We start from the raw sequence: 26534 nt of genomic DNA on the forward strand, positions 1-26534 counted from the left end.
TCAAAGAATTAAGGCCAGCTCTGGGCAATTTTGCCGTTACATCCGGGGAGGCCAAGTGCTAGTCGGTAATGTTAGCAATTTGAAAGTGTTTAATGGTAAAAAAAACAAACATGTCGGCAAGCATTCCGTCAGGAGCGTTGAGTTACGGGGTCGCTGAAGCCCAAACCGAAAGACACAGATCCGGTGTCCTGGAGCCGGTTCTCTCTGTTGCACGATCGAAAGACTGGAGAACAACCGCTAGGCGGAAAATCATAATAAGGCAACTTGTATGAGCCCTGTAAGCCTGTGTGTTTCCCCCACCACGTCACCGATTAGAGTGAGAGGTCCGACTCCAGCTATTGCTTTCTGTTTCTAATTACGACCTCAACTCGTGCACAGAACCCTAGGTATCATTCTGTCGCAAGTTCACGCAATGGCCATCACCCGACAGAGTGTATGACTCTACCGGTAGACCACTATCTGCCAGTTCTCACAGTTGCAGGAAGACTTTCATATGTGCGCTTATGAAAGAGGCCTGCTGCAGATTTGTGGCAGATAACACGTACTTACGCTTTGCCGCAAGAAAAAAAAGTTGTCGCTTCGATAACCGAGCTCATCGATACCGTACATGTTCCGAATGGGGTAGAATCAGTAACTGTTTGATAGCCTCAATTTTGTAGCTGTTCGCCACGACGCTGTTTCAATGTGTGATCGAAGCATAGACTTATAGACTGAGCGCTCCTACAAGAGGTACTGAAGCTTACATATAAAGGATAGAGATATATCGGGAGGCTGCTCTCTCTTTTCAATCAGTTTCACACCGGGAGACAAGGGCGTAGTGAAAGTGGACAACTATAGATATAGGCGCATAATTTCGCCTCATTCTCCCTCTACCGCCTCGATCCCCGCCACAAATATCATCAGAGAGAGCAAGGAGTACTACTCCCGGCATATTTCTGTCCTTTAAATGTTTGCTTCAAGCGGCTCATTTGCGCGCTCAGTCTATCTTTTATAAGTCTATAGATTATAGTTTTGTGCACTTGTGAGATAGTTACAAGAAAAAAACTGTTGAATCGCCACCTATGAGTGAGAATTCGAAGTATATCAGTAAGCAGACCGGTGCATAACGTCGTTCGACCATTTCTATGTCGTAAGTATCTACAATCTGAATGACTGACCGTAGAAACGCTTAAGTACGAAGTTCAAATTTGGCTAGATTCTACTAACAATAAAACGGATTCTACGAAAGCGTTATCAGTTGGCGTTGTTCCGTTGTAAATCGTAGTACAGATTTCCTATAATCCTTATTATATCCTTCACCTCCCTAACGCAGCGGTTACGGTTACGGTAACGAACATTGTAAACTGTCCTTTATTGACGCACACCACTAACGGTGGTATGGACGGGCGAAAAGGCGCTACCTGGTGCGCGCTAAATACGAATTACCTATTTTCTTGGCTTTTGTATTCGCCAAGAACTAGGCTGCAAAATACTGTGGAAGTATTTTGCTGCCCATGAAAATCTAGACATTCTCTTTCCTTTCTCATGCGCGTTTCGGGTTTTTCGGCACCTCGCCCATTCTATCTTAATATTATTTCTATGGTCTCTGATTATAGTTCGGTGGCTAGTTCACGGATCCGGCGCAGAAACTGGAGTCGTGCTAGTCGGAATTTTAGATCGACTTGACAGCTTTCGCTGGTTCCGATGGTTCCGATCAGTAGGCGATAATAAGTCAAGTTCTCCTTGAACAAGCGAGGCTATAACCTTTAACGTGTTAATATTTTAAATATCAACGGTGTTAGAGGGAAGTTAATTGTGAGTTGGTGAACAATCGTAAATAATACCTAGTAATTCGCGTTTGTTTTAATACATTTCGCTCTTCGCCATTTTGGCCTGTCATCAGCTTGCGATAAATCCACTCGGTGAACAATTTCTTGCCAGTTTATTTACCATCTTGTGAAAGCCGCACGTTATTTTTCACTTGTTCCTTGAATCGTTGTGACGTTTAACTCGCTTCAAGGATAAATCTGTCCCTTGAAATCCATAAGATTGATAGAGATGTCTTTTTACAGCAGTGGGATGGTACATTGAAGACCGTCCACGTTAGGGATTCCTGCATGGACCGTTCTCAAGAGTGAGTATATTTTTCCCTTTTTACTCCGAGCTTCATTTTCTTTACACTAATTTAGCTAAAAATAATTCATTCTTCGTTACGAACCACGCCTTCCAAGACGAACAGGTGCAACCGGAAGTTAATTCTCTAATCCATTTCCTCCGGCTCCGGGGTACCGTGACGAAAAATCACTGACCATGACCATTGGATCACGAATTATTCGTTCGCACTCTAATTTACAGTATAGAAATTGTCAGATTAATTAGATATTTGTCCGCTGAGCTTTCGTGAGAAAAAAAACCATGTGTTTATTTTCTTCTATCACGTCCATTGTTGTTGTTTTCAACGTGAATATACACGCGAGATAGGTGGACCACGATGATGCAGTTTCGGAATGTCGGACTTGACGAAAAGATATTTAAAAAATCATTTTCCCCGTTATCATTCTTATGCGGTATTCAGGTAACGGGGGAATTGTATTTTATTTCATTCGACACACGATCAGAACCCTACCTAACGAATATCCATAGCGTCGTATAAGGTCGCCGCCCTGCTGTTTTACGCTACAACACCATTTGAGGTGTGAGTATAACGTTATTAAGCACCTGCCTAGGTTATTCAATTTCTCCAACACCTCGTGGGCGAGTTCGTTTATCTGACAAGCGATTACGTCGACGTCGGCACATCGGATTTAATTATCTTTCCATTACAATCTACGGATATTAAGATTGTATTACACTTCTTCTTGACTTACTAAAATTTGTATCAAATTTATCGTTCGTAACGAGAAATGTTGAGATATTCAGTGATGTGGGTAAAAAAATTAATCCATTCAAAGTTCCGCACTACTTCCTGCACGAACATGGTAGCTCGCATTGTGTCTAGTGTTCGGCATATTTTTCTCATTATCGAATTCCACGACGATAAATTGACGTGAAGCTGCCTGATGCTCTGCGGAAAATGTGAACATATATTTCCCGTCAGTTGCGTAAAACTGAAACGGACTCAAAAAACTATAAACTTTCGGTATTGTGCTACTCTGGCTGATTTTTTCAAGTAATTTTAACGAATAGGTATCTCTACTTCCGCCATTGCTTTCAACCATCAAATACGTGAAAAAATATTTGCCCTCTGTATTTCTTTCCGATTTATTAGAAAATCTTGTACAACAAATACAGAAAAGTGGTATATATTTTTTTTTTGCAAATTTTGCGGGTCACTTCTACATTGTTTTTTTTTTTGTTTTGTTTTGTTTTGTAAAAATAAAAAAGAAACCAAGTTGAAATTCACACCGACGTCATTCCGCAAAAACGTTAATAATCGCCGAGGGAATAATTTCATTCACGAAAGGAAGCTGCGTAAGTTGGCCAAGATATATCATGTCGTCATGCTATGAATCATCGCTCACTCGGCAGGAGGAGGTCTGCAGTTGTCGTTCACTGGTTACATGGGCAATGACTGTACGCACAGCGTGAACACATAGCTGTATAGGTGGAAGCTTATAGGAATAAAAATTTACTTTGCAATGTAAAAGCCACCAAAATGAAAATTCAAGTTCCAATAATTACAAGCAACAATATCCCTGCCTGAAAAAATATTTAAATAAAAATCCTTACCGCCAAGTACGCAACGTTTTTGAAAAATTAGCAAAATCAATACCAAAAGTCGAGAATTCGGGACGAAATGAAAAATTCCGAGGATAGCTAGTGAATACGAAGTTGAACTTGAATTTGATCTCCTTAAAATATCAGCATCAGACGCAACAATTTTACGAAAGATCTTCTACGGACCTCCATATTCTCAATTGTACATCTTGTCTAACCATACAAAATGAATAGAGACATAGAGAAAGTCTAGAAAAATAAATTGACGAACAAAGAAAATTCTATCCGTGGGCGACAGATAAATGAGAATAAATCCGAATGCACGGGGAGAGAAAAAAATTAGATTCCACTTAAGACTGCAAAAAAAGAGGACCGCGTCAAATTATATATTATTATACCTGCTACAACTGTATTTTTTACTATAAATGTAGGAGATTTTACCCTGTACACAATGGTTTTCACTGTTTTAAGAGTGAATTCTGCACGTTACGAAGTATATTTTACCAAAAAAACTTGATGTAAGCCCCTTTTCCAGCAGTTCTGTGTAATATCAGCTCTTATATTCTCTCCGTGTATGCCAGCATAAAACGGATATGCCCTGATCTGATTCGCGTAAGCTAATTTTTACTCGTCATTTTCGCGCATCAAAATGTGGAGACGTTTGTGATTTCAGCACGATTTTCTACATTATTATGTGCAAATTTTTAAGACAGTAATTGAGTAATTTGTTATACGATGTTCCGCGGACCTGTATTTGATAGATATCACACCGAATTAGAAAATTCTTTTTCTTTAAACTCTTCCATGGTATAAGGCGACTTGCTTTCAATGAAAGTGAAATCCGTTGGAGCATTTATTTAAAAACCGCATTATCAATGAAACATGATTGTCGCGTTAAAAAAACACGAAACTCTTCTCCCTACCTTGACCGTGGTTATTTATCGTAAATTGGTCGGCGCAGGCGTGGAAACACCCCCAATTTCGAGGACGGTGGTACATACACACATACGTGCTATGCTTAAGGGTAGAACACGCAGAAGCGCCACTCAGTGGTAAAGAAAACGCGACGAGGAACGGGGCTGCTCTCTTCGTCTCATATATAGCGGACATAAATTTATTCTCGCATATTTTTGTACTTTCGTGTGTTCGGGTGATGAATTGAAATTTTTTTACAAATAGAACAAAAGGACCGATTGCCATTTTAAGTGCTCTCGTACGTTATAACATATCGAGTGTGTGACAACTGTGACAATATCCCTCGCGAATGTCCATAGAATAAGAAAGAAAAGAGAAAAACAGAATGAAATATAAATTGATTTAATTGAATATTTAGTACGTTTCGTATATAATAAGCGATTAGGTAGGTTGAAAGAATAAGAAAAAAAAATAGATACAAATTCTTTGATTACTGATGGGTAGAACAGATATGTCAAAAACGCTGAACGCTTATAGAATGTGAGTAACACGTTTATTGGAAATATGTTTTGTATTTCTCATACTCTTCGTTTATCGTAATTTCGATTGATTGAATTTTTCCCCACTCACCTGCAGTGTAATATCATATATTTACATACATTTTGTGTGTAGATATCCATCATTACTCAATCTGTGAACAAATACTTTGGATTTTTACATGCGTGCATCATTATTTGGCATAAATACTCTATTAACAGACCTTCTTTTTCTTTTTCTGCTCTTGGACGTAATAGGATGTTATTAATGATGAACTGCGAAATGGAGAACGTGTAAATTTATCTGCATATACACGTTGATTAAACTCATTGCAATCTCAAATAAATATGTCATCTCATCATTCGAGGTTCACGCAACTGTCTTCGCGAACTTTAAGTAATTCGACAGTTTGCGGATCCAGTACATGTGATATATATCTCACACCACATTTATAAACGAAAATAACACGATGTACAACAAACGTGTACGGTAGCGAATTACATTATAGACAGATTTCGTTGGAATAGACGTTTCGCCGCATGTGTCCTTGTGCAAGAACGTTTTCAAGCTAGATGGCTTATACATATTGTGGTTTTGTATTAAACTACTTTATCACGTGTCTAGGGCGTACAGAAGCGATGTTTATGTAATCAAGTCATTTTCCGTCTCTTCCTATCGCGAATAAATCTCATCACTCTGTACACACAATCAACTCCTAATGAATTTTGAAAAACAGCCAACGGTAGGGTTGATTTTCTCATGATCTCCCCGCAAGACTTCTACATTATGTGACCTATGTTGGTACCTTTGTAAAAAAAAGTAAAAAAATAAAAAAAACTTATCAACGTGTAACAGGCCCATAAAATTTCGCCGATTTACAAGCCTTTACACACACTTTACTGTAGTTCGTCTCCTTTCACATGTTACTATCCGTACATTTGCTTGCGCGTATGCACGATATGTACGCTGTCGCATTGAATTGAGGCGTGATACGCGTGCGCGAGATTATTGAGCTTTAACTTATTAAACTTCGGTTCACGCGCGTCCCTGACATGGGGTAAGTTCGTATCCCGATTCGTTTTCAGATATAATTGATTCCCGTGGGCGTTTTGGCTCGTTTTAACAATAAAAATAATAATAAAAAATAAAAAAAAAAAACCACCATACATTTGTAGCAGCACGTATCCTCGCAGCTAGCGTAATATCCACCGAGATTTTTAGGGGCTCATCCACCGCAGTCGTTGTTAGCTCTTATTATTGATTTCAAGTCCCAGTTGGTCTTTACTGCAGACTCTCGGTGTCACGTAGCTACCGGCTTCTTCGCCGTGAAAATAATCCCCTGAATTAGAGTATAACGCTGGATAAAGTTTCCGTACGTCCTCCTCTTCTTTCGTCGTTGTGCAGGTGCTATTGTCAGTTCATTCCGGTTCTTGGACTAAATACGTACCGTCTCGAGGTGCTCACGACCACTCTTGTATAGAGGATTGGTCACAGGGTGAAGAACACGTTTTTATTAACCCCTCGCGCAGTCCTTGGTTATCAAGTAATTGGAGATGAAAAAAATTTCCCCTCAAATTTAATTATCTCTTCAAACTTGTTGACTCGCTGAAGTTCTCTAGTTAAACTTTGGTGAAATTTGTTTCTTTGAAAAATTGTAAATAATTATAGTATTTTGTTTTACAATAAGTATAAACGTTCTTCTGAAGAAAGATATTCAAGAATCACTTTATATAATTCTACTGAGTTGTGAAAAAGTTTCGGCTGAAATATAATTTTTTAAGAAGAGGTGATATGTAAATATTTTTTTTCTTCTTTTTTTTATAATGCACAAATTACAAAACGAACGAATAAAATTTGATCTTGTCGTCAGAGATTTCTCAAAATTTTTGATACTGATGCTTTACTAATTTCTTCCTTTCTCGTATATGTATCTAAACTATCGACGAATCGTAGCGAATTGATATTCTTCACAGTCATTCAGAGAATTGCAATGTACAATTTCCACCGGAACCTAAGACACCATTCACTCTTGGAATAACATCATATGCTTTTTTCTTGTCTTGAAATATTTTTAAATTATCTGTTCTAAATATTATTGTATTTTAAAGCTATCATTGGCGAAATTTTGAGCCTCCACATTTTATTTTTCCATCTATAACCATGAAACTTCAAAAAGAAATAGAGTTTGAAAGTCTTGAGCCACTTTTTATTTAGAGCAAACGTGAAGTAATTCTTTTTTTTTCATCGGATTAGCGATAATTAATGATCGTTTTAGAACATTGGTTCACTGAATTTATACCGCTTGTTTTAATTTCAGTAAGAAAATCGAACATATTGGCAGAATGACAGCCATGACACAGGAGGAGATAGTAGCCGGCGCTCGGACGGTGGCCCAGGGATTGGAGGCTCTTCGCTGTGAACACGGGGGTCTCCTGCAGGGTCTACAGTCTCAGGAGGCACCAGCGGCGAGGGAAAAGGCCAGTCTAATATCCAGGAATATTGAAATGATCGAATTGGGTCTTGGAGAAGCACAAGTCATGATGGCCTTGGCTAGTCACTTACAAATGGTCGAAGCTGAGAAGCAGAAACTCAGAACGCAAGTTAGACGATTGTGTCAGGAAAATGCGTGGCTCAGAGACGAGCTTGCAGGAACTCAACAGAAGTTGCAGGGCAGTGAACAAGCGGTATGCAGCCTTCCGTTTTGTTACTTAAAAATTATTTTCACCTTTCGTTTATTTATCTAATAATACCGATAACTAGTAATATGTGTTTATTGAAAATGTGTAATAAATAATTGAGTTGTTGGTAATTGGATGAATGAAAAACGAGTGAAATTCATGGATTTATGTGTTTCTGGTTTTGCTTTATGAAAGTACATGAAAAGTGACCAAGAAAGTTCCAAAGATTTTCCATTTTACGTACAGCATTGAAATCTACATAGCTTACAGATTCATTTTCAAAGTTATTCTGGACTTGCCAAATAGTAATTTAGGTTTCAACGTTGTACAAAGTTGACGTTAATAATTTAAAACTCATTCTGAAGTAGAGTTTATTATAAAATATCACTATTTGATTCTCTAAAGTGCAACATAACTTTTCGTTTTAGGTTGCACAACTAGAAGTAGAGAAGAGGCAGCTGAACTTTATGGCCAGCATAAGACAATTTGATCCTGATCCACCAGCTGAGGATGAAAATACAAAGGATAGGCCGAAAGATGATCCAGTTGTTGATCTGTTCCCGGATGATGATAACGATGATCGAAGTAAGTTATGTTGCTCTTTGTTATTCACAATTCACTTGAAAGAACTTCGAATCATCTGATAATTTGCGTTAATCAACAAGTTGTGAAATGATTCTTGTAAGCCTTACAAAAGTTTTTTCGTAGACTGCCCATTGATTTCATACATCTATCATTCAGACTTTCATTATGACCGTACGGACTGAAATCAGTGTTTTAAATTTGACATTGTCTTGTTTTTCAGCCATGACACCAACTCCACCATCTCAGTTCGCCCAACAAGTGAATGCTGGATACGAAATACCAGCACGTCTCCGTACTCTACATAATCTTGTTATCCAATATGCGAGTCAAGGGCGTTACGAAGTGGCAGTACCACTGTGCAAGCAGGCGTTAGAAGACCTTGAAAAAACATCTGGTCATGATCACCCCGATGTTGCAACGATGCTAAATATTTTAGCCCTAGTTTACAGAGATCAAAACAAGTTCAAAGAGGCAGCAAATCTGCTTAATGATGCTTTAGCCATCAGAGAAAAAACTTTGGGTGAAAATCACCCAGCTGTTGCTGCAACGTTAAATAACTTGGCTGTTTTATATGGTAAACGTGGGAAATATAAGGAAGCTGAGCCGTTATGCAAGCGTGCATTGGAGATTCGGGAAAAGGTACTTGGACGTGAGCATCCAGATGTCGCAAAACAGTTGAATAATTTGGCGCTGTTGTGTCAAAACCAGGGAAAATATGAGGAGGTATGTTATTTTCATTGCATTGCCAATTTGGTGTCCAAAAATCTTGTAATTTCTGAAGTTTTTGTAAATGGATTTCAAAGTATTAAGTTTTCAACCCTCGAAACTTCGCGAATAAAATTTAGTGGTAGTGAATATATAAATATTATTTATTTTTACGATTTTATCATACTTAATTTTATATGTAATTCCTTGCAGGAATTGCAAAGTAACAGTTTATTTCTTATCTGCTTTCAGGTTGAACGCTACTATCAACGTGCTTTAGTAATTTACGAATCAAAGTTAGGGCCAGACGATCCAAACGTTGCAAAGACAAAAAATAATCTTGCCTCTTGTTACCTCAAACAAGGAAAATATAAGGAGGCGGAGGTTCTCTACAAACAGGTCCTAACAAGAGCTCATGAACGTGAATTTGGGGCAATTGAAGGTGACAACAAACCAATATGGCAGGTGTGTTGAAAGGGGTACATATGCGCTTATTAAAATTAATTCCAATCCTTTTTCACGTACAGAAATGATTATTTCATATGTGTTAAGTTTTAAAAAATATAGGTGTTCTTTGAATAAGTTATAACTTACAGTAATCTGATTTCATAAATAAAACAGTTATCTTATACTCAGGCCGGCAACCAACTAAATTCAATCCCAGTATCTTCTAAGAGTACTTCCGGGCCTCTGATCGCTATATTATTTCTCTTGTCTTGCCTGCCTTTTGCTTCTTGTATCCTTCTCAGCTCCTTGATCATTTCTTCGAGCTCTTGACCGATTTATCACCTGCGCACTCTCACCTGCTATCTCTTTTTTTTTGCTGGTACTTCGAGTATCATGCTTATGCTTCGATCTAGTCTCCACTTCTATTTTAAATGTTGGTTATTTTGAAGTCAGCTTTCCGTTATGGTTTTGTCTTTTTGACCCTTTTTATCAATGTGGTTGGAAAAACGTTTACTTGCACCCTGCTCACACGTCTTATGCGTGTATCTATGCGCACTGTGGTATTCACTTCCTGGATTCACTAAGTTTTATAAAGGTTTTGATGCGTTGTACGCTATGTCATTATCACTCAGTGTTCATGCCGGAAATCCTTGAGAAAAAATATATGTCATAAGAAATTGAAACATGACTAGTAGTAAAAATGATGGTATCATTTAATTGGACAGCAGTCTTAGTTGACAGGAGTAAGGTGAGAAAAAAGAAAAACATATAACTGAAGAAAAGTCCAGCCACACCGAAAAAGTCGATTAAGAGTGAGATCCAATATGAGAGATAGATTACAAGGACTACAGTTGGTAAAGTACAGAAATAACCTAGGAACGAGGGTCCTTAGTCAACTTGAAATTTTCAATATTATGCTGAAAACATTGGGTTCTACGTTTGATGTACTCAAACACGCAGTAAATCCAATCGTCTTTGGTGCAAACTTATATTCCACTCAACATCAATTCTACTGACATAGGGTGCAATTAAACTGGTCAGATAAATTGTGTTACACTTGTGAATGTAGAGTGATCAGAGAAGGCTTAGAAAAAACATATGAGAAGTTGGATAGATGGAATGAACAAACAAGATCTAGAGATAGAAAGATAAGAACTGATTCAAGGAAGGTAATGCTAGAGGCGTGCAAGTACAGCAGACGAAAACAAAGCTGTGGAGAAGACAGAAGCGAGATTAGACTAACATTAATAATATGATGTATTATTAAGAGCAATGTGAGTTCTGAAAATGCGTCCATTAAGAAGTGTAATCGCAAAAAAAAAATTGTATAATGGAAGGGCATGAAACATACTAAACACTATTGATATTGTTTCAGGTAGCGGAAGAGCGTGAAGAAAATAAACATAGAAATAAGGAAAACGCGCCATATGGTGAATATGGTGGTTGGCATAAAGCAGCAAAAGTTGATTCACCTACGGTAACTACAACACTCAAAAACTTAGGCGCACTTTACCGGCGACAGGGAAAATATGAGGCTGCTGAAACGCTTGAAGACTGTGCGTTGAGGTCACGAAGAGAGGTAATTTACACATATTTTATTGAATTTAGTCAGTGCTACGTGATCAAATTTGGGTTATTCCACGTGAGAAGTGACGTTAAATGATATGTTATTTCTTCATTTTGTATGCTGCTAACCTTCTGAGAGCTGAATTCTTCCGCAAAATAGTATTTTAATTTATGAAAAAAATTGCTAAATGAAAAACGAAATTTGTTTTACTTGAAAAACATCCAAGAAGGCAAGTATGAATCTGTGCAAAAACATGCTTGAATTACAAAGTGATGGAAAAGCTTTTAAAAATAATATGGCCCATTGGTTTTGAGTAGTTCCCAAGAAATCAATCGCTGATTGAATTATGTTATTAAACGCCATTTGTCCATGGCCTTGGTTGACTTGGCATACCCTCTAAGTAAATAGGGGTTTTTTACTCGTTTGAACATGTAAATACTGCAGATCATACTGGAGTTTGATATATTACTTGTATTATTGCACTTCCAAAGTTTCCAAAGTGTGCAATTTGGTCACTGCCGCAGACCAGTTACCGCGCAACATGAAAATTTCAATATAAAAAACCGTACCACAGAATAACCCAAGTTGTTGAGACCTATAAATATAGAAAATCAAAATAAGCTTACAAATCGATTGAATCCACCCGTGGAATACCCCATATGCAATGACTTCTACCAAAGTTGACAATCATTTACTGTATTGTAATTAAAAAACGAGATCAATCTAAGGGTCAATCATACCAGTTTCTTTTTGCGAGACATGTACAATGTACAAACTAAAATATTCGACGGCTAAATTCTTGAAATTGACCAGGCTTTTCTTGAATGATTGATATGAAAACTATTTACCCAATAAAAATGTTTCGTTATATCCAAGCCGAGATGGCCGCTGTTGTACAGTTGCAATTTCATTTTGGCTCTACACTGATTTCTGGCACTCGGATATTAAATGTTATTTTATACCGAGTAAAATGGCAGCTAGAACAAAAGCCAAATTTATGATTACTTGAACTCGGGTACAAGGACAGCTTTGAATGTGTTGAATAATTTACATGGTTGACAAAGATCTGTCGCTTTTTATTTTTAACATTGACTCCTAGTAGAGAATATCTTTTGAATTTAAATTTCGAATGGATGATCAGTTGTTTCAACTAATCATCTGGAAGTAAGTGAGAGCCAACAAAGTGTTCGTTTATTTTCATACGTATCGGAAAAACATAATTTTTTTCGAATGGTCACTCATATTCGTAAGACACCTTCATATACGATATCCTCTGAATTTTCTCAATCCGTATTCACGAGAAATGGAAGTTTTTGGCGCTCTATACTTTAAACTCCGCGTCAGGGGAGAGGACGAATACTATCGTTCTACCCTGTATTTGAGTGGAGATGACTCATTTCCTTAAAAAAATATGGAAAAATTGACAAATTGAGTGCTATAATGTTATCGCATTTTGATGTAATTAATTCAAATTGATTGTAATAATAACGTATTCATACTTATATTACAAGCCGCACGTACAGCAGGTGAGTCTCAAGCGTTATTTGGAAAAATTAGTAGTTTGAATAAGTACGTTAATTTAGCAGTCAATTTTTTCTTCGTCTAAAATGCTGAATACTAAGCTAAGTGTATGGTATAGAGTGACAACATCGGGAAGATCAAGAAAATTAAAGTTCATAATTCAAAGGAAAGACACAAGTTCTCAAAATCAGTCAATTTGACCAATTTACAATTTTTTAAAATAACTTCCCAACACATCTTGGGCGAAAATGTTCCATCTTATTTAAATAATAAGATGATCATTTAAGAAACCCAAATTGTGAATTGGTTTACATTATTAATAGTTCAAAATTTTATGGATCTTGTGGAAAAAAAATTTGGTAAAACACATATTCTCAATCATCGAAGTTGAGGGATTTCAATTCACTTAGCTTGTTGCTGTATGTATAGTATAAAAAATAATGAATGATGATCTTCTAACATAATGGATATCTACCATTTTTTAATTACGTTGTATCATAGTCAATTATATCGATACGGATAATTAATTTGATGAAAAATCATTTTGCTAGCTGTTTTCTGTTTAGAAGTAATATTTATAACTTTGAGATTCGCGGTTTCGATTTCATTTCTGTTTTTCAACTTATTAACAGGCACTAGACTTAGTGAAGCAGGCGAAAGTAGCACAGATCCTTGGAGATGAGAAAGGATCAACAAGGCGAGGCTCACGATCGAGTTTGGCAAACAGCGAGCAAGAACAGCACGACGAGGTGAGTAAACGTGCTACGTATATTCTCTAATTATTATTCGCACCGCATGCAGTAGCACACCATTAGTCGTCTACTATCCTTTTTCTTCTGTCTTTTTTGTTTTTTTCGTTGTCCGGCCCGAATCCACGATTCGACGACTCGACACTCAATCACAGACCTCGCTGCCGTTGGTACAAGGGGCGCTGCACGAAGAACAGTCTGGCCATCAAGATGCTAGCCCAAACAAACCAGGACTCAAAACCAAACTGTTCAATGTTCTTGGAATTCATTCTTCTACGTAGGACGTTGCTCTGATTGTTTGATTGTTCTCTTGTTTGTTCCTTTGTTAACTTGGGGTTGTTTTAGATAACGCAGCACTAGATTCGTCGATATTTATAGTTGAAAAAAAATTCATACAACTGAATTTCCTACAGCAACAAAGTATACTCTTCAACTACATAAACAGCTTTTATTTCAACTGAATTCGGAAATAAATATTTTCTTCTAGGATAATAATTAAACGTTTCTCAGGCAAGTTTTGCGTTCAATCATGTGAAGAATATGACTTTAAACTGCTATTTTGGCATCATGTTTTCGGATAAAATCTTGACTCGAGGCTAAGAGCATCTGATTATAGATCCAAAATTATTTCCGTTCAAAAGCAATTAATAAAGCTTATCATCGAATTGATTATCCATACTTTCATATTAAACGTGAAGCAAAAAAACCTGCTACAAACAGACGACGATTTCTTGGAGATAAAAACAAGCTATTGAGTGCTGTTGAAATTCGCTAATTTGTAATTTCTGGAAGGATAGAGTGAACTAAATTGCTACATCGGATCAAATCGTTTATATAACATTAATAATACATTATTTTTGAAAGTTGAGGCAGCGTTTTACCGAAGCAATTGATGATGAAGTCGATTTGTCCGGGCTGCTTCATAGTCGGGATTGTACATCTTGTTGAAAACGAAATTATTTACAACAATATATACGTTTATGCTCGCAAAACTATTTAACCATGCCTAATACATCGTTGTTAGCAAGATATCGTAGAGTTGTGCCGCGATAAATATAACGAATAGTCTTCCTCTGTTGAAAACATTACAGATAATCTATTCACGAAACAACTACACAATTTAGTATTCTATTAACCAAATTACTGTTATCTTGAAGCGATAATTAACAATGATATATTATTACATTTGCTTTGCATAACTATATAGCTGAGTATAGATACGCAAAGGCAATTTTTTAAACACCCTATTCACGAATATACGTATGTTCTGAATACTGTGGGGACGAGGCTCGATGTTCAAGTCATTTATATTCGCAGTGATTCTCTCATAATTTGATGGTCTACATTGTTCTATTTTTAGTAAAGTTCACACTTTGCAAGGGTTTTATCATGATTTTACAAAATGTTCAAAACAATTTTATATATCGTTTTTTTACTGTATCAATCTCTTTTTACGTCCTGCATGTGCATATTTCTAAGAAAAATTTAATTCTGGGTACTTGAGTATCGTTTTATTTAGTTCACTATGTTGCGCCGAACTTTTCAAATTTAGGTAAAATCATTTTTAACAAACTCATTCATTTTTAGCTAACAAGTATAATACATCAGGATAACATAAGAGCTCTATATTCAATCGAGATCAGGCTCATATTTACACAGTCATAAAATTTGGCACCTGGATGCCAAAAACAAAAATAGTATACGTAGAAATATATATATATCACGATTAGTATTTAATAAAGTTGTAACAAAAGCCGTTTATTCAGTATAAAACGCAGAAAAACTAATCGATAACGCATACAGGTCGCGCAGAATATTTGTCAGGCTATTTATAAAAGTTATACTTTGATATGAGGGACCCTGTATTAATTTTTTTTTTTTTTTTCATTTTCATTTTTACCTTTATAGAATAATTAAGTTTCTTACGAAGTAATGTTAATTGTTTAACTTTATTACTAGATAGAATTCAATTCTAAGATTTCAATTGATTGTTCCAAGAGTTTAAAGAACAGTTATTATAGGAAAACTGTAAAACAGTGAAGGGTAGTGCCTTGATACTTTAACAAATCAATAAATTATTTTACAAAAGTGAAAGATTATTATTTATAAATAAAAGTTATTCACGCTGTCTCTGTCATAGTAAGATTTTGTTAAAAGCCCTTGTCTTTTTTACTGCATGGGATTTAACCGTTTCTCGTAGTCATATATCCATTCAATAGGAATTTCAAAAACGGTATACATTGTATTGATGCAGAGCATAATTAGGTAACAGTAGAGTGTCTTCTCTGGTAATCCGTTCAAAAAAATTATCTACTTAGTCTAGATGATTGATCATTGTCACGATAGATTTCCATTTGAAGCTCTTTTGGCGAAATAATAACAGTAGACTGTTGTACTCATTCTGAATACTAAAATTTTGATTAATGTTGAGGGTGTAAACCAATTTTGAAGACAAGATAGTAGAACTTGATACACTTAGAAGAATGCTTGCATATCGTATTACAAAACGTTAAGAACTTAGGTCATAATTATAAGATCTGCATCATTATTTCTAAATTCTAAAATCAGAAGCCGTATTAAAGATGTTAGATTTAATTTCTGTTGCCGATCGCCATCGCAGTCTCTAAGATATTATTTTACATGGTATACCATAATTAGGATCGAGGTCATCGAGGTTTTTATGCATCTTTACCTTTGACTCGTATTAGGTTTTCTTTCATATACTTGCGTTCGTATTTTTTCGACTTTATTTGAATACCGCGGGCCTGGGGTTTAGGTACGGATGCCAGCAGATCATCAAAATCGAAATAACCAGACGGAATGTACCTAAAATAAACAGGTGCGTAATGGTAGTTTACTCTCCTATTTATGGTTTTTGAATGTTAGCGAGTTAGTAAAATGCAAACTTAATTATTCACACATGAAGGGTCTAGGCTTGGTACAATCGCACCATGGTTTATGATTGCTTTACAAAAGTAAAGTCTAGACTCGACATGCAAATCAAATGATCATTATCATTTTATGTGTACGCAGCATATTAATGTTTTAAATGAAACTTTATTATCTGCTTGCTTAATGATATAAACGTAACCCCCCTCCATGAATCATTTAACAATCCCGTCTCACAATTCTTTCAGACTTAATTTGTGAGTAAACCTGGTTAACCGAGCAAATTTAATGCTTCTAATAAAACTCACAGTCATTCATGTGCTAATGTAAAAGTTGTCTATGTTGCAAGATATACCTGAAAGCTGACCACTACAAATATCCAGACAGTGCGTTATCACATCGAAGATGGATAACGGCTGTGTGAATTTTCATGGATAATAGCTAACCAGACGATACGGAATGTGTGAATTCTTGCTTGGCTTGTCTAATATTTGTGTGTAGTTTGTTATTGAATTGTAGATTTCGTTGTGTTTGCAATCATATATATGCTCGTTATTTCATAAATCCCGTTTATTTTCATCAGACTGTTGAAAAGTATACGAAGTTCAAATACTTTCTATCGTTCATTACGTTAAATTGTATGTGACATGGTGTTCGAATTCAATCTATTTTGCGTTAAACAAACATCGAGGAGGCAGCTTTAATTAGTAATTTAAACTAGTTTTGTCAAATTCTGGGAATTATTGTTTAAATTGTTGCGCATATATTGCCGTAATAAAATAGAACGTTTCTGCTTGACACGATTTAATTCTTATGCGTAATTTAAAGTATGGATAAAATATTCATCCTCAAATTCAGATCTAAAGAGATTGAGGTCATTGTTTCGAGTAAGTTATGGTAGATAGTACGCTTTTCTCTTGTTTCAGGATCGCAAACACGCTGTTCGTGCCCAGTAACCAGGATATAAAAGAAACATTCAAACGAAGGCCAAGGACTCGACAATGTTTTACTAAAATGTTGCCCGACGTCCACAAGACCTACATCATATGGTTTCTCAGCACATTCCAGCTGCTTTTAAATTGATACGAGATTTCAGGCTTATCTAGGTGGGTTCATTAAATACTTAATCAGTTCAAATACAGTGATCACCAAGCAAACGTAACAACTTCTTGACATGCTCATTTTAGGAAACGAGTGACAACGATTCGAAATAAAAATTCACTCTAATGGTAACCCCAATTCTTTTCATACTTATATTACTTTTAATGTGTAAAAATTTGTTATAGGTGAGCGTATATTATTAATTGTAAAGCAAGTCATCAGATCCTGCATGGATTATATTTCCCAAAATATCACCTTTGCAAGCCTGTGCTCTGTATCAAAATAAATCGTTACAACGTCAAAATCTATTTGCACAGACCTAGTAATGTAGCGGAATAACTTTGTGGCGTTATCACTTTCTAGTTCATCATGCATATTTAATTGAATGAGAAAAAACAAATACGTATCCACAGAATGGAAAAAAAAAAAGAAGAAAAACTATGTAAATAAATACTGGCAAACTACAACCGATTTTTGCAGCATGTAATACTGTTAACTTGACTGGAAAATAATAAAAAAAAAACAGTAGCAGAAAACGGACATATTATCGCTTTGAATGCTATGTGCAAGGACATTCTCAATGAGCGCTTATCGTCAGGAATGAAGTTGTCATCTTGGCAATTGAAGAACTCTCTGTGATGTTATCATTTGTTTGGTCTTCTTTTTTCTTCCTCAATGTATGTAGTGCAAAACTGGTCAAGTTTTCCATTTGTATTACTATGTGTCCTATATACAAATATGCAATACGCCTTATACTCATTCTTAGCTTGAACTAAAGACATTTCCTTTTTTAAACGATGGATTATTATTACGTACATCAATTCCATGCTATGATGGTTTATTCTTAAGTTATTTGGTGAAAGGTGAGCCTCTCGAGTAGAGGTCATGTCAACAAATAATTTTCAAAAACTTCTTACGACAGTGCGTAAATATTTTCCGGAGACCCAAATCAAGATGCTTTATCATTATTTAAATTAGTTTACTGTACTTAATAACAATATTGCAAGGTTTGTACTTTTTTTTTTTACACAAGTAATCACATTGAAACTGGCCGTTTGCTATGTATATTTGTTACCTTCTAATTGCGATTGGCAGCTAATTTATTTCGCAATTAATTTTTCTGGGTACTCATCCAGAGTAGATCTCTCTCTCAGTGATGATAATACGTACATTTCTGAAATTTATATTATAACAGCAGTGTTTGATGAACAATTAGTATAACAACAGAGGTCAGTAGATTCGGTTGCCTAACGTGGTAATCCCATCGGAGCTATTCTAAACAGTTAGTAGAAGGCTTGTTATGCTTTCATCTTTTTAAAAAGGTTCTCAGAAATTATCGACTATATAATATATGTAATCACGTATAGCACTGTGAAAACAATACAATTATAAAAAGTGTAACAAGGCGGTGATTGTTAAGCGTTTGAAATTGCTTGGGGTTAAACTGATTAAGTTCCTTGCAATGTGAGAAACTTAAATTGCGTGAAATTTATATTTTATTAAACAGAATAACTGAAGCTGTGTGAGAATTTATACATTTTGCTACCATTAATCATTTGGATTTTAGAGTTTGTTTGCAGTATTAGACCCCTCTCCTGTATCTGGGCTTTTTTCTTTTTTTAATAAAACTTTCATCAAGCCAGTGAAAATTAGGACAAATATTCTATTCTCAAAAACTGTTGTAATATGATTGAGGTGTTGCGAATAATCTATTCTCAGTATTTAAAAATTAAAGTTAGGTTACAGATTATTTAAGTTAATATTGTTGGAGAAAACGAAGCCTATCTTATAATAAAAACTATGAAAATATGTAAGCTATATTTCCTTGTGACTCAAGAATGGCAATTATTATTATTACGAAAAAGAAAATAAAACGTGATAATCTGTAAGCTTTGGTTTATAATAAATATTCTAACTTGTATACTGAAATTTAATTTGCAATCAATGCAATGTGTATACTTTTATAAAATAAGTTCCAAAAATTTGCCACATTATACTCCAATTGATATTCCTAATTATAGTTTTGGGATTTAGAATAGTGCAGCATCAATATGTTTTGAAACAGTGGTTCAACTTTTACATTCAATGGTACAGCTGGGCGTTTGGTAACATTTTCTTCAGCCGTGTCATGAGACAAAATAAATCTTGCGATTTAGGTGCGACACATAGACAGCTTTACAGAAAAAAAAAACAATTTTTGTTGTATATATTTATTTACCGGAAAGATTTTATTTTACGATTACGATTACGAGGGAAATATTTCACTTTACGGCTGCAACTCTTGATCCGTTGCTTGCTGCGAATTCGAACTGCACGGAATCAATTCCTCTCGCAAAATTACGTCGATATGGTGGATCGAAAAATTGATTCCAGCATCATCCAAAATCGTCAAAATTTCTATAAAAAGTCCAAAGGGGTTAGCCTTACTTTGTTGAGCAAATATTTTTAGTCTCTAATTCTCTATGCAGCGAATGGAAGATCGGGAAATGAATTAGTATCAAAGGAAAATTTTAGTTTAAATTAATATCAATGATTTATTTTTAAAGTTCAATTTCATTGTAAATTTTGGACTTTAGTTTTTTGTCTTTCTTCACCCATTCCCAAAATCACCTATTTGCACATCTGAACTCCTGGAAGCTAAGTGTCTAGAGATTTAAATATTTTTTAAATTGTACTAGTTTGGTCGAGGTTTGAGTAATATTTAGAGTGCAGGTTTCTGATGTTTCTCAGATTTTTCGCATAGTTCTGCAAACAAAAACACTTTTCCGACATATTGGTGTTAACAACTAACGTTAATAATTTTTCTCAAAGATGAGCAATCAATGATTGGACACAGAAAGTTCCAAGCTTTCGGAAGATTTTACAATCAATTATCTAATTTTTCTTGACATCTGTATCTTTTCACACGCTTTTCAATTGACAATAATAAAAATCTATCACGCACACTTGTAACACTGAAGAACACTAAGGCTAAATATTCCAAAAAAGACCTTTTCGTACTATAAGGATGATTATGATTTGTGAAAAAGTGATCTGAATGTTCAATTATAAATATGTGCGAAAAATTTCCCGGGTTACCTTCTCGATATACCACATCCGATTACCGTTTTCGGTACTCCTTTTATTGCAGGTAGCTAGAAACCACATATCTCTTTTTGAACAGCCTCCTCTACTGTTTCAACTCCACCTTTCGGGCACATAACAACATAGTCAATTCTGATTACTTGAAATTAAATGAATGTGCAACAGTGCAAGGTGTAAATACACTCGCTTCAAGTTCCTTCGATGCGGAATAGCATATTATAACTATGTATTTCGGCAAAGTAGTAGCGATTTAATAGTTAAAGTGAATGTATTATCTCGCGCTTGTTGCAGATTCATGTCAATCGCTATTTCGAGTCGTCCTCATAGATTTAAAACGCATACTCGCAGTGATTAATTAATTCGCGGATCTCACGTTAATGATCCAGTATCTATCGCTATCTCTCTAAACACTACGAGTATCTTTCACGAAAGGATAAAAATTGACTTTACGGATAATGTTGCGTCGGAAACAGGATTTAATGAATTGACAGACAATTCCCCTTGAAAATCAGTTACTGAAAAACACTCGTTGATTTTTCAATAATGTCATTTATGTCATTCTGAACACTTCAAAATTTGCATTCTGAGAACAACATTTATCCCGTATTCTTTAACACTTTGAAGAACTATGAATTGACAATAGTAAATATTTAGCATTTACAATCGAGAAGAAAAATATGATTCGATAAGTACGTCAATATTATGCATAAGGTAAAATAATTATTTTTTAGCTAGTTGACGTCACATTTCCAAAACGTTGTATTGCTGCAACACAATGTTAACAGCTTATCAAAATTTAAAGTAAATCTATAAGACTTTTATTCTTCATTCCAGTTAATTTGCAACGAGCCTCATGATAGATTCATTTTCATTATTCATTTTTATATTTATTCAAGCACTTGCGTAATTTTTCTCAATTAAAACCCAATTACCGCTTCCAAATTTTAGAAAAAACTCAGAAAATAGGATCGACCTTCTATATATCTTCAACGCGCATATAGCAAAGAGAAAAGTATTACAGAATTTTCCGTATATTTTCAATACTTAGGATATTGAATTTTTTCAATTCATAATTTTAAAAGTGATCAACAAATAAAAAAAACAATATCTTCATAGGCACATTCCTGAAACGATTGCAACTAAAAATGAAGTAGTTCAAAGTTTAAAAAAATATTTGCAGCTTAATTTAAAGTTGACTTTGTCAAAAACTTTGATAAAATAAATTGAGCATCTTAGAGATGCTACTGCATGTCGCCTAAAAAAGATTCCATCTATTCAGATAAATTTAAACGACACACGTTCATGTATTTGACTGACATAGGTATATTTTCCCGTTGTATAATTTCGGCGTACATATTATATTTCTTTTGCGAGATTTTCTCAACTTTTCAATTTCACAATGACGACGGTATGTTACCAACGTTTGCACGCGATAGTTATTGGGTATGAATAACTTCTTTTACCGGCGTGTAGTAACGAACTTGGTTGCATGTGGTTGCATGAGTCTTGCGTACACGCGAAGCTACCTTCGAAAGTATATGCTTTAAGGATTAAAGGGACCGAAGGAAATGGATACCGGCTAGTGCTACCATTGACGAATTTAACATTTTGACCTTGATTCGATTCACCGTAGGTTACGGTTGTATAGTTCAGTAGCAATTAGCTAAGGATCCAAGGGCATATAATCTAAAATAATTGTGAACAAATGTGAGGTTATGTACGCCTTTATTATTGTTATTGGCACTTGCCGGTCTACAAAGTACAAAGTAACTATATCTAAGCTATCCAAACGCCACGGAAGTCGATTGATTTAACCATGGACACTTTTTTGACGCAAATTGGAATCGGGCAGAGAGCACCTCATGATAAGTTCTTCGAAGACACTTATAAAACTTGTAAAATTTTCGTTAGAAAAGGTGTTACAATTATCGACGACGAGGAATTGTGCCACGAAGCGTAAGTTTAAAATTTTATAACGATGACTTATTATTTGTTATTGTAATATGGTTTGGTAGATTCCTTACATCTATGATTTTTCAGCTTTGTTCACCCCTTGGTTCATTCGATGATACAGATTTAATTTCAGTGTAAAAGAATTCACGTGCAATGTACCTGGGTGCACAGCTACGTTCCAGACGCTTGTTGATTTCGAGGTGCATTATAACGGGTCGCATAGATACATTTGCTTGGAGTGCAAAAAGTGTAGACCGAGTGCCAGGCTTTTGGATATACACATAGAAGAAACACATGATAGTTTTTTCAGAGTTTTGGCTGATCGGCAACCGATGGTAGGCTACCTGTAACTAAGTGCCCCTTAAATTTGATAGTGAGATGATTATTATCATGCATTTTGAGAGTTGTAAGTACATAATTATTATTTCAGTATCAATGTTACGTATCCGAGTGCGAAATGAAGTTCAAAACTCTGGCGGATAGACGAGAACACTGTACAACAGTGCACAAATATCCCAAACACTTTCGTTTTGACGAAGGAAATTGGCGAAAGGGCAGAGGGGATTCTGAGGATCAAATGGAAGTTGATAAGGAACCGCGATCCACCAAGTTGCAGAAAAACATTCCTCGTTTAAATAAGAATCAAAAGTGTAGAACATTTCGTCCCAGTGATAAAGAAATATCGTCTAAAAATGTTCCCATAATAGCGACTTTAAGTTCCATGGTAAATGTTGCGTCACCAAATAAGGCATCCTCTTTATCCTTTGTTCCTAGGCAGGTGTCGTCCTATTCAAAAGTGCTTTCGAAGCAGAGTAATTCACACAGGGATGTATTAAATAACGGATGCATGATGGAATTGGCTGATACTCTACCACAATGATTAAAATCTTCAAAACTTGATTTTTACTCTTCAAGCTGGTGCGGACAGAGAATTGTAAAGTATTCTTACCTATTGATATATTTTTCGTAAGATGAACTATCGGTTTCAACTATAGTCTATGAATCAGCAAAACTTGTCATTCGTTTTTGTCGTTATCATACGATTAAATACGTAATGGAAATTTTATTGAAGGAAAATGACCGAATAAATTGTATATCTGTTCTAGTTGACAAAAAATGTTTGTATCTTTATTATAAATATAGCATATTATATATGGCAACTGTATTTATCTTTATAACAGAGAATTTTTGAACTCTTGCACAGCAATATGACTCACTTCATTCTTTTAGGCCAATTCTATAATTTATATTTACACTGTATCGATTCTTAAATTTATACTTAACAATATACTGACTATGCCAGTGACGAACTTGTGTGTCATCTGTCAATTATTATGTAGAGGCAATTATTTTTTAATTCTTACGATTTCATCGCTTTTAAGAATTTATTAACATACATTTATACTTGAAGTGTCAATTCGTACAATCAAATTTGACAATACATTGTGAGGTGAAGCATTTTGTGAACAAATGGATACACAGTGTTGAATAAAAATATTTCGATATCGTGTACATGTTAAGCCTATTTCCATTGTATTTATTGATTACATCGAACACAAGATGCATTACTTTATAAGTTACTCTAACATGTGGTTCTGAAAATTTTATTACTAGTCAGGACTGTCTATAAATTTCTGAAGCGAGTAATTTGAAAAGACCACAGTGTCTGCAGTAACTTGTGGATAATATGCTTCTCTTACAACAATTTATGATTCTTATAGTATAACCAGGTAAAGTTTAGGATTTGTGTAATGTTCATCGTCCTCAAGTGCATTCAAAACGGAAGTTGTCACAGCTAGCTATAGTTATGAAAACTGTGCTCGGAGTTCGGTACGAGTATTCTATAAATATGGTACTTTAAATGCAAATTGATGACGAATCGTCAGAACTGTAATAGCGAGAGGAAAAAATTTATGACATTCGTTTGCAAAAAATGTGGTGAACATATCGTATCTACATTATTTCTATGGTTGCAAAGAGATTATTTCAGAGCGTCGATAAGGTTCAAAAGTCTGTAGCTCAACTTTCTTTACTTTAGAGCAGAGGTGAAAACATGGGTGAACAAAAGCGATAGAAACTAATTTCACTAATTATCAAATGAATCCTGCCAGACGTCAGGCATGCCAGCATTGCCTGCTCAAAAGCAGATCTCCTACATAAATCTTGGATAAAAAATATCGGTCGGATATTTTTTAACTCGAGTATACCATGCACCTGAGTTTCGCAGTTTCATTCCTAAGCGCGACCAATTCGACCTTAAGTTTAATGTTTTCCTGCTCCAGAAAGGCAGCGCGGATGGCGATTTCATCCTCCTTCGCTCTCCTAGCGTCTCTGGACCTCTTCGCAGCTTCGTTGTTCTTCCTTCTCCTTTCCCAGTAGGCAGCATCCTTGTCATCCATGGTGCTGGTGGGTAGACCCGGGCTTTTGGTTGTCCTCCTCATTTTAATGTTCGTCCCCTCGTTCGTCTTTTTAACGGATTCCAGCATCCGCTTCCTGAACTCGCTATACGCCTCGTTCGATGTCGGATCGACGGCCAGCTCTGCCTTTCTGGCGTTCAGTGTCAGCGGATCCTTCGGATACGCTTTGAATGGTCTCGCTAGTTTCTTACCTAATTCCTGCGGACTCTGAGCCGGCGTGACCGGCGCGGCGTGCGTTACGGACAAACCGTACATCTGGTTATCCAAGTGCTTCAATTCAGCGGCGTTCATTGACCGACTTCTCGAAATATGATAACCCTGGCTTATCGCATTGTGCAAATTCGTTTGCAGGGCACTTTGCGTGCTCGCGAGAGTCACCGCTGCGTTTAGACCGAGGACCGGGTACATCGGCATCGGCAAATCGCTCGTAGTTGAGTTGATCTGGTGATATATCGGTTCATACCGAGCTTTTGTCGGCGAGTCGCCCTCCGACGGAGGTGTCACCATGTACGAGCGACCCTCCGACGGGCTTTTCCTTTCATCGTCAACGTAAAGTTTGGAACATTTTTCCTCCTCTGACTTTTGCACCGTATTTTGTAACGAGTGCGAGAGTGACTTCTGAGATGAGTCACGTCTACAGGATAAGTCCAACACCGGTACTTCGTAGGCTGAGTCCAATTCTGTTATCGGTTCCTCCGTGTTCTGCGTTGCTGTGTAATCCAGCGGCTGAATACTTTCCACATCGAGGGGGATCGTTGTATCCATTGATACGCCTGCTACGCCTGGAAGTGATGAGGAAATAATAATTTTCGTCGCAAGAGCGCGTGAAATAGCAATTTTTTGCCGAGTCTAAAGTGTCGCACGAATAGAAGGTGAGTAGGTATATTAGGGTGGGCCAAAAAAATCCACTATTTTTTTTTTTTCACTTTGTACTCCGAAAACTTGGTTGGTAGAGACCTCAAAAACATTCTCTCCAAGTATGAGCTCTTAATTTTAGTAGGAAGATCCTCCGCCTCGCAGTTTTCTATTTTTTTCTTATGGCAAGGAAGAAAAATACATATCTCGGTATCTACTATTTATAAAAAAAAAATATATATCATATTTTCGTAGGAAATTGAATTCTCAACAAAAAAGGTCTCTTACAATTTTTTTTGTATACCTTACTATTCAGAAGATATTCACCGTCAAATTTCAATGCACACTATTTTTAACAATTTTTTTGTTAATAATTCAAACAATTTCAATTTAATTCGTGAGTTTCGGGAAAATTTGTACAAATTTCAGTTTCTGTCGTCGAAGTAACTACTATAGAAGTTCTCTGTTTCAAAAACTTCTCGTAATTTATCATTTTTTTAGTATTTTTACAAATTTTTTTGTTTAATATTTTGAAATCCCAATCATGCTCTTAATTATTTTTATGGCGCTTTTTTAGAGAACATTTTAAAACTTTTTTCAAAAATTATACATAAAATGTTTTGCTCGAGAGGATTTTTGTTTTAAATCCTATCGGTTCGTCTGTTTGGCTTGTGCAACTAACGCCACTGTTAAAAATAGTGCGCATTGAAGTTTGACGGTGAATATCTTCTGAACAGTGAGGTATACAAAAAAATTGTAAGAGACCTTTTTTTTGTAGAGAATTCAATTTCCTTTCCTTTCCAAAACCAAGTTTTCGGAGTACAAAGTGAAAAAA

The 26534-nt window shown here is 35.8% G+C and overlaps 3 protein-coding genes across 12 annotated transcripts; 2 read left to right on the forward strand and 1 right to left on the reverse strand.

Moving 5' to 3' along the window:
- Window positions 1–1627: 1627 nt before the first annotated feature.
- LOC124180072 (kinesin light chain) lies at window positions 1628–19319 on the forward strand. Of its 10 annotated transcripts, none has more exons than XM_046565104.1 (11): window positions 1628–1794; window positions 2052–2113; window positions 7466–7832; window positions 8255–8411; window positions 8632–9134; window positions 9369–9581; window positions 10939–11142; window positions 12642–12656; window positions 13284–13400; window positions 13556–13677; window positions 17216–19319. In XM_046565104.1, exons 2-11 carry the CDS (start codon window positions 2097–2099, stop codon window positions 17370–17372), a joined length of 1872 nt encoding a protein of 623 aa, XP_046421060.1. In that variant the 5' UTR covers window positions 1628–1794; window positions 2052–2096; the 3' UTR covers window positions 17373–19319. The 10 variants fall into 10 exon arrangements, 8 of the variants coding, with proteins under 8 accessions (XP_046421060.1, XP_046421061.1, XP_046421058.1 ...); XM_046565102.1 differs by lacking the exons at window positions 1628–1794; window positions 2052–2113 and adding an exon at window positions 4757–5151 and having other exon boundaries at window positions 17216–17395; window positions 17477–19319; XM_046565105.1 differs by lacking the exons at window positions 1628–1794; window positions 2052–2113 and adding an exon at window positions 4756–5151 and having other exon boundaries at window positions 13500–13677; window positions 17216–17394.
- Window positions 19320–21780: 2461 nt separating this feature from the next.
- LOC124180086 (zinc finger protein 511) lies at window positions 21781–23950 on the forward strand. Its single transcript, XM_046565143.1, has 3 exons — window positions 21781–22430; window positions 22561–22762; window positions 22858–23950. The coding sequence occupies exons 1-3, from the start codon at window positions 22291–22293 to the stop codon at window positions 23305–23307; spliced, it is 792 nt and encodes a 263-aa protein (XP_046421099.1). The 5' UTR covers window positions 21781–22290; the 3' UTR covers window positions 23308–23950.
- Window positions 23947–25609, reverse strand: LOC124180695 (protein giant-like). The gene has a single exon (XM_046566440.1). It carries the CDS (start codon window positions 25607–25609, stop codon window positions 24620–24622), a length of 990 nt encoding a protein of 329 aa, XP_046422396.1. The 3' UTR covers window positions 23947–24619.
- Between the last annotated feature and the right edge of the window lie 925 nt (window positions 25610–26534).

The sequence above is a fragment of the Neodiprion fabricii genome, chromosome 4 (genome assembly GCF_021155785.1).
Source record: "Neodiprion fabricii isolate iyNeoFabr1 chromosome 4, iyNeoFabr1.1, whole genome shotgun sequence".
Lineage (NCBI taxonomy): Eukaryota > Metazoa > Arthropoda > Insecta > Hymenoptera > Diprionidae > Neodiprion > Neodiprion fabricii.